The sequence below is a fragment of the Cariama cristata genome, unplaced genomic scaffold, assembly GCF_000690535.1.
Source record: "Cariama cristata isolate BGI_N322 unplaced genomic scaffold, ASM69053v1 scaffold11082, whole genome shotgun sequence".
Classification (NCBI taxonomy): Eukaryota; Metazoa; Chordata; class Aves; order Cariamiformes; family Cariamidae; genus Cariama; species Cariama cristata.
This window is the reverse complement of record NW_009602123.1, coordinates 2,498-10,542: the sequence shown is the minus strand read 5'-3', so window position 1 is coordinate 10,542 and position 8,045 is coordinate 2,498. Positions and strand designations below refer to the sequence as shown.

The 8,045-nt window shown below is 48.4% G+C and overlaps 1 protein-coding gene across 2 annotated transcripts in view; it reads right to left on the bottom strand.

The window, feature by feature from the left end:
• Window positions 1-7,153, bottom strand: part of SCYL3 (SCY1-like 3 (S. cerevisiae)) — a 14,125-nt gene extending 6,972 nt beyond the window's left edge. For both annotated transcript variants that reach the window (XM_009694603.1, XM_009694602.1), the window contains exons 1-7: window positions 6,951-7,153; window positions 6,238-6,423; window positions 5,442-5,555; window positions 4,416-4,472; window positions 3,559-3,661; window positions 2,848-2,959; window positions 2,078-2,156 (exon numbers count right to left, since the gene is read on the bottom strand). In XM_009694603.1, the coding sequence (XP_009692905.1) occupies window positions 2,078-2,156; window positions 2,848-2,959; window positions 3,559-3,661; window positions 4,416-4,472; window positions 5,442-5,555; window positions 6,238-6,423; window positions 6,951-7,115 (816 nt within the window). In that variant the 5' untranslated portion in view covers window positions 7,116-7,153. The remainder of the gene's footprint in view (window positions 1-2,077; window positions 2,157-2,847; window positions 2,960-3,558; window positions 3,662-4,415; window positions 4,473-5,441; window positions 5,556-6,237; window positions 6,424-6,950) is intronic.
• Between the last annotated feature and the right edge of the window lie 892 nt (window positions 7,154-8,045).

Here is an 8,045-nt window from a genome sequence, read left to right as displayed (position 1 = left end):
TTTACGACGCTTTCCCTTAATACTGCTTTCCCCTCTTTTTGTGTCTGCCTCATCTCCTAGAGACGCAGCCTCTCACTCTGCGTGCGCTCTAACCTAGAAGGAGAAGGCTCTGCTCCTGCCCGAGGCTTTCAGCCAGAGGTAACACAAAACAGGAGCCAGAGACACATCCTGTAAAACCCCATGCCCGGATCGCAGGCTGTCACCAGCACATCCAGAAGCACTGCCACACCTGCAGCTGGCACACGAAGGCTTCCCCCGCTGAGGAGCTGCCCACTGCTGTGGCATCAAACTGCCTCAGAGCTGGTATCTCCCATGAAGTGCTACGGCGTTAGAACTGCAGAGGGGAGTCGTCCTCTCGCCCCACAACCTGGTGCGTCACAAGAATCTTCCTACTGCTTGCGACAAGGCTGTTCTACCCACCACACCAGGGAAGTTTCCCTTCCAAGAAGGAAATCCCATTTTGAAACCACTTCCATTTAATACATTTTAGAGGTGGCCAACAGAATATGGGCTGGGTTTATTTAAGTCACGGAGTTTGATTTTGTGCAACTGATTTTAATTTTTAAAATATCAGTAACAGTTACTGCATTTCTCTAAGCTTGGAGGAGACCAAGAGCAATAGTGCATGTGCTGTGAAAGCTCCTCTGCCTGATACAGGGGCAACACTGCCGTATCTTTAAGCAAAATATTCATTCCCTCCCTCAGTAACCACTGCTGCTACAGAGATAGTGGGAACCACCCTGACTGCTCCTGCTGAGATCCCCTTCCTCCTCTTATTTCCTCCACTTAGTCTCAAACCAGTGAAATCAAACTAGTGATACAGCTGATAGTGACCAGAGAAGTACAAAACAGGCAGGAAAATGGCTCTGTAAGAACATCCAGGCTCTTCTGTATTGAAAAAGAAGGAAAAATTCAGCTTCTCCCCTTTTCAGGTGCAGATAATGCCATGACTACACAGAAGCTTCCCTTACAGAAAACTTCTTGGGGACCAGGACAGTAGGATTTCCTGCAGATCTGCACTCCTGCAGCCCGGACATCCATTACAGACAACGGCTTTACACAGACAGGGCTGGCACCACAACGTTCATTCACCCAACACGTCTTAAGGAAAACTCTCTAGTTAGCAGTTTAGAAGATCTGCCGAAATGGAACATTTCAGCCTCAAGAGGTGCCTGGTGCTACATTTCCCTCTTTTGCAAAGTCGCATCTAAAATAAAGCTACTTCTAAGAATGAGGGAAGGGAAAGATTTTTTTTTTCCAGCACATTAAAAGCAGCTCTCCAGTATTTTAGAGCATTTTGAAACTGGGCAAGCAGAGAGCCTTTGGGTAAAGCAACAGGACCCTGGGACAGCATCAGTGACGAGCTGTTAGGCCACACTCCCTCTTCTACTGCAACACTACAGCACATGAATGGGCTTTTCAAATGATTCCTGCGTAGCTGCGGTGCAGTGGGAGACGGGACAGTGCTGCTAAAGCAGGTGGAAGAAATTCAACTTCTGACTCATTTAACTTCTGCTAATAACATCAGCATGATGCTCCACAAAGTGCATTAACTCAATTAGAACAAGGACAATGGAAAATGTCTTTCCTTTTTGTATCTCTAGGAAAGTTTGTGTTCTTGGCCCTGCAGGAATTCAACCTAGCAGCTAGGAAGCAGACAGGATTCAGAAAAGCACCCCCGAAGTGACTGCAGCCCAGCTTCTGACTGATTCTCCAGCGACAGCAATTGGTCTGTAGCAGGTAAAAAAACTGCTGTCTGTACAGCTGTGCACAGTGTCACTCTGGAGGCTGGCGAGAATCAGAATGATGCAGAGCCCAGCAGGTACCGCTCCTCCCTCAAACCGTTCACAAGAAGTTGGGAAAGGAGGGAGCGAAGAGGTTCCTCTCTGACACGATCATTACTTTGGCTGGAGTACCCAAAATATTACAGAGCAAACAATGTTCTGCCAAAGCAATCAAAATCTGCCACCTGAGGAACTACCTCCCTGGCCACAAGCCTTCCTAGGTCCCCCCAAAATCCGACTCAGCAGAAGTATTTCTGAAATAAGAAGCTTCCAGATTATAGTTCCTTCACTTACTTGAAAAATTCCGTTTTTTCCTCCTCAGACTTTAGTGTTAAGGTCTTCAGAAAATTCACAACTTCCAGAAAATCATTCCTAAGCACAAAAACATAGGCTGTCAAGTGTGATCCTTACCAAGGCTTAAACCACCCACAACCAAGAGGTTGCAAATCCCCGTCTTTCATTTAGCAGACAGAACTAGACAGAGGGATACAAGTCAGGTGCTGGTGGGCCAAGAACAGCAGCACGGAGGTGTGACCAGTTACCTGAAAGCTGTGCCAGCACAGTGCTGCACTTTGAAGTTGGCAGTTCCCAGGGAAACCTGGGCAGTGTGGCACCAGCCACCTCTGACCACCTTACCAATGGGCAATGAGGAGAACAAAGTGCCACCCAACACTAGTGCCGCTGCCCAGAGCGCTCGGATGACAGCAGACACAGCTCTGTGTGGATTATCTCAGAGCCTGCTTCGCTCCAGTGGTATCACTATTGGTTTTACTTCCTACAGCATTTCCCACCACCTCCCATTAGCTCGGGGAGATCTAACTGACTGCATGTGACTAAGGGACGTGCTTCTGTCACCACTGCTAGCTCAGCACCTCATCTAGAAGGCCGATAACGCTTCCTTAATTTAAGGAGTCTCTTTGTCAAAGATCCCTGTAAGAAGTAGGGATTAAGTCTGCACTTCCTATCTGCTAAGTAACGCACCTTCACAAAATGAACACGTTTGCAACGCAGAAATAAGCAGTATCAAGACATACCAAGAGAGGCACGATATTCCCTTCCTTACCTGAAGAACTCGTGAGACAATAATCTGGACAGTGGTGGACGACACTTTGGATCTGGATTCAGCAGTGTACAGCGCAAGGTTTGCTGAAAGCTGGAGAGAATATCTGCTGAAACTGAAATCCAGAGCACCTACAGTTAGATTTCTCTCTCAACCCTGAACAAGCTATGCTCAGGACTCCTCCACCCTCCCAAAAACTTACTTTTAGCTCTATTTCATAGCAAAATTGCTCATATCTGTCCCTAAAGGAAGGGAAAACAGCATTTCCATTTCTCTTCCTAAGGTGCTCAGCTATTGGGGCGCCAAGGAGCGCCACTGTCCTCCCAAGAAGCTTCCTGCTCCCTCTCTGCTAGAAGGCAGCAGCCCCTGCCCAGCTGTGGCACACAACGTCCAAACGCCCGCATCCATAACCCTTGACAAAGCGGCTGGTGGGGCAGGACCCAGCGAACCTCTGACTGCTGCAAAGCAGATTTGGAAGTGCTCGTGTTACACGCGCTGGTGACCTCCAGCCACATCTGACCGCGTTCAAATGCAGGAAAAGGGGAATACAGGCAAAGCCGAAGTCTGCATTTTATCTTGGCAAACACAAAGAACAACAGCCACTGAACCTGTAGCACATCTGCCAGCCGCAACAAAAGGCAAATGGCTCAACACACGCAAGGAATAAGCTGCAGAGGCCTGTTGATAGCAAAATGAACACGTGTCATTCCTCACCCTGATCATTTAGGACTGACAGGAGATTTTCAACCATCGTTCCAAACGCATAGGCATCCCTCGCGTGCCCATAGCTGCTGGGCAGAATTTTGAAATCTGCCGACTGAAAATAAAACCAAAAAGATCAGCAAAGCAGGAGTTTATGAAATACTTGGTAGTTTCCACGAGTCTCTATTCCGCCCCCCACCATATACACTCTCCAATTCTTTTTATAGCACCAAAGCTCCACTAAGTACCCTACAAGTAGAATATTAGGCTAAAAAAAACCTCCACCGGGGAATTTATAACCCAAAGGAGCAATCACATCACAATGAAACAATTCCCTGACCAATGCATGCAGCAATTGCAGGTCAACAGCTTTCCGCATTTCTATGGGAACAGGTGATAATTAGAGAGAGAAAGAGCGCTCCTGCAGCATAAGCAACTCACAGGATGCTGAATGGGTAGGAGGGGACTCACAAGTGAAGAAAAGGCTGTTACGACAGCTACACAACCGTGTGAGCACAGCGACTGGGGCAATCTCAGCAACTACTCTGTCATTTTTGCAAAGCTTTGGTGATTTAGAAGCATTAAAGCTGCAACACAAAGCATTTGAAGAATGTTAGGAGAACCTGCTGTCCCATCACTCCTCGTTCAGAATTTCACTTCCCTGTGCCCAACACCATTTCCAAACCAGGGATGGGATGGAAGGGGGGGGGTTGGGGGGAAGAAGAGAGTGAACCTCAGATATTATCCAATAGCCACTTCCTCCCATTTGAACATAAGGAAATAAAACATGTGAATGAAAGCTATTTCCAGAACATTGCATTTTTATGTGTTACCAGCAAGAAGTTCCTTCAGCAAGTGGTGTTACTCACCATCTCCTCGCAAGGGATGCACGACTGGTCTCGCACCGACTTGACGTGGCAGAGGAACTGGAAGGAGAAGAGGGGAGACATGAGCTGCCTCGATCGCTTACCTGTGCCAAGCAGGAGGAGTAGGCTCTCCCCGCGGGCCAGGGCTGAGCGTGTGGCAGGAGGTCTGCCCCTGCCCCTTCAGCTGGCACTCGGCGCGGGCCGCGCTTTGCTCTGCCCGGACGGGAAGCACACAGGGACCAGGTGCAAAGCAACTTCAGGGCATCACGGCCAACTCATCCCTTTAGCGCTCGGTCCTATCGTCCCGCATGACCCATCTGGACGCGGAAAGGATTTCACGAGCTTTAGCAGTCAGATTTTACTGCCGTGCTCTTTGCATTGTTGTGCACCACCACGCACACCAGTTGAGTGCCTGCCTGATCCCTTCTGAAAGGTGATACACGCCAGGGACACTCAGTACAGTTCGTGAAGGATTTGTGGATCCTCTGGGAGAAAAGGCAATATACATTTACGACACAGTGCCAGGCTGCAGCAATGACTCTGCACAGCATGCAGCACAAATCAAACCAGCAATTTTTCTGCTAAGACCAGTAACAAGCAATGAAGATGCCAGCAGCAAAAGCTAAGGAGTCATTTAAATTATTTTTCTTATTGATTCACTTCAACCTGGATCTTCCTGCTTCACACTAAAGCTTTCTTTTTTTTCAGTTTGTTTTTAAATCAGTCCAGAGAAGCAAAGATTTCTTACTCTCCCCAGTCTTACCCTACCCTCCAGCCAGCAGTCTCCCTTAGAAAAATAGCTGCTTTTTGGCTAATGGGGAATTAGATTTTGTTTGCGTAGACATTGTAGTTTATAGTTACGGTGTCCTTAGAGCAAAGATTCAGGTCAGAGCTGGAGGTGCGCCAACACACTTAACAGCAAATTCAGGTAACTGGAAGGACTTGGGCCTTCACATCCAGAGACGGCCAGCTCCAGCAGGCCAGGAGGCCTCTCCTGGGCATCAGAGGGTGCGCTTTGCTTGGCCTTACCTCGGGGGTGGCTTCGCTGAAGTTACAGACTGTTTCCATTCCTCCTAGCTTCCAGTGCCCATCCTCACTTACAAACACAGATGATAAACAGACATTGTTATGCGTTAGGTTTCCCTGAAATGTAAAAAAAAAAATAAATAAAAAAATTAACAGATCTGGGGATAGAAGAAGATGTAAAATCTTAATCAGCACTAATGAGGTGCTGCGAGGAGCTGAGGACAAGCTGCCAAAACCCACACAATTGTAAAGGTCCTTCGGGATTTTGTAAGTGACTCGCAGGTATCAGGCAGAAGGGCTGGGGGTTTAGAGCAGACAAAGCTCTAACTGTCACAGCCCTTGCCATGTAAACCCAGAGAAGACCTCCAACTATGAACACAGAGCCCAAAAGCTACAGTCTGAGCTGGGATTTGACTGCAGGCCTGGACAAACACACAGTGCCAGAACAGGGGAGTGGTGACACTGATCTCTGACACGTGGCAACAGCTGTAAATAAATGCCAAGGCCAAGCAATGCCATTTCCCTAAAGTAAGAAGCACTGCAAGCAGATGTCAATTCATGAATTGAGAACTGCTCCCTTACTTCCAAAACCCACAGCATTTTCAATTACCCTTCCTCCTACAAAGCAGCCGATGATTTTAGCAGTTTCAGCCTAAAAGGGCTGTGGGAGGTGTGTCCGTCAGTCTGTGAGGAATCAGGAACGAGACAGTCATGCAGGCAAGCCCAGGTACAACGCTCTCCCGTCACATTTCATCTGGCTCCCACCAAAGCCTGATGAACCGCCGCCGGTGGTACCTACCCTGTCATGGAGGAAGATGAGCGCCAGCAACACGTCGTAGATCCCTGCGCAGATTTCGGCAGAAGACAGCGTCTCCAAGACCATCTCCAAAGGCTTCACACGTTCTGTAACCAGGTGGATCCCATTTGCTTCCACAGTACAGGAGAGGAAGCGCAGAAGGCAAGGGTGGCGCAAGGTTTTCAGGTGCTTCCAGAAACAAAGACATCTGTTAAATCTCATCCAAGGCATCTCTTTTGGCTGCAGAGCTTAGCCTCGTACTTCTCGCCACCTTTTCTGCCCGAATTTAAGACAGCCCATCCCTGCTCCTCACCAAGCACTCAGCACATTCACTCACTCATTGCAGAACTTTCTATAATACATCTAGATAAAAAGGCTTACACAGAATAAACGTAGTATTTTGGGTAGGATCCACCCAAGACAACTCTCTGACTTACACCTGCAGGGAGAAACCTGTACTCTGCAAAGTAACGCAGGTATCGCTATCCGAACATTGCTTCCCACCACTGCTCGCATCATGCAGCGCACGATGAGCTTCGCAGCTGCCGACCCCTTTTTCCCCCTGCATGGCGGCTGCTGGCAGCCAGGGTCAACTTCAACCTTTTCTCCTGCCCTTTCTCCCCAAGGGTTTGACCCTCATTAACTGATTCCCATCCCTCCAAGAAAAAGGAAGGACAGCTCTGACAAGTCTGCCCCAGGCAGGCTCTCTGCAGTACCTTGGCAGTTTTATTAACCTTATCTTCATTCTCTCGCTTGTACACGAAAACCGAAGCAAGTTTGCCATCTTGTAGCACAGCCGGATAAATTGTGTGTCCAGTTGGCAGTGTGAACGGTGGGTCTTCCAGTGCGTAGCTCTTTAAAGCGCTGTTCTCCGAGCCCATCACTTGCAGAGTTTGGCCGTTGCAGAGGGTCCCTCTTGACGACAAACAGGCCTTTGGGTGAAGGAAGATTTTTTCGGACAGATTTAGCTCTGGCAGGCGCTGTCCAGTTCGCCTTCAGAGCATTTTCTGCAAAGAATGAAACAGCCATGAAGAACCTCCTCCTGCCAGTATCCTCTCCTTCAGTTTAAGGACAAGAATAAAATCCCCATTGTTTATTTTGTAAAGGAAATCAAATGTCCACGAAAGGGTTCAGATCAACAGGCCAGCAGCTTTCTAGCTGTGGAGCAAGGACTGCGCTGGCATCTGTGTCAGCATCACCACCAGACCTCACCAGCTCTGACACACAGATGAACACACAGTATAGTGCCCACAACTAGTCCTTGACCTGGCTACCAAACCGAGAATCCACCAAAACCAGTATCCACCAATACCCCCAGTCATGCAGACACCTACTCCAGAGGTTTAATTCAGATTAAGCACCATCAGCAGTTAGGAACTGCGACTGCCACCGCCTCAGGGCACAAGGAGCCCCTGGCCTTCCTAAAAGCAGCCATTCCTCAATTCTCCAAGCCACAGAGGATTTCAGCGAAGCTACGGTCAGGTAACCTCCTCCAGCGGCATGTTTTCCCCACCGATTACCTTCTCTCCATCTGACAAATATTCCATCTGCCTGTCAACCCTTCCTTCCTCCCACAACCTCTGTCAGGAAGAGGCTGACACAGATTTTTGTGCTGCTTCCTCGCATACAAAACTGGTAAAACAAACACGCTGATTGCAGAGGCTCTTTAGAAAACACTGACCGAGCATATGCTCTGTAATCAGGCTTGTGATCACAGGCTACGGGCGAGACCCTGCATACCAGTCTGTATACAGAAGTTAGCAAACGATCTTTAGTAATGACAGGAGAGAGCAAAACATCAGTTTTCAGGA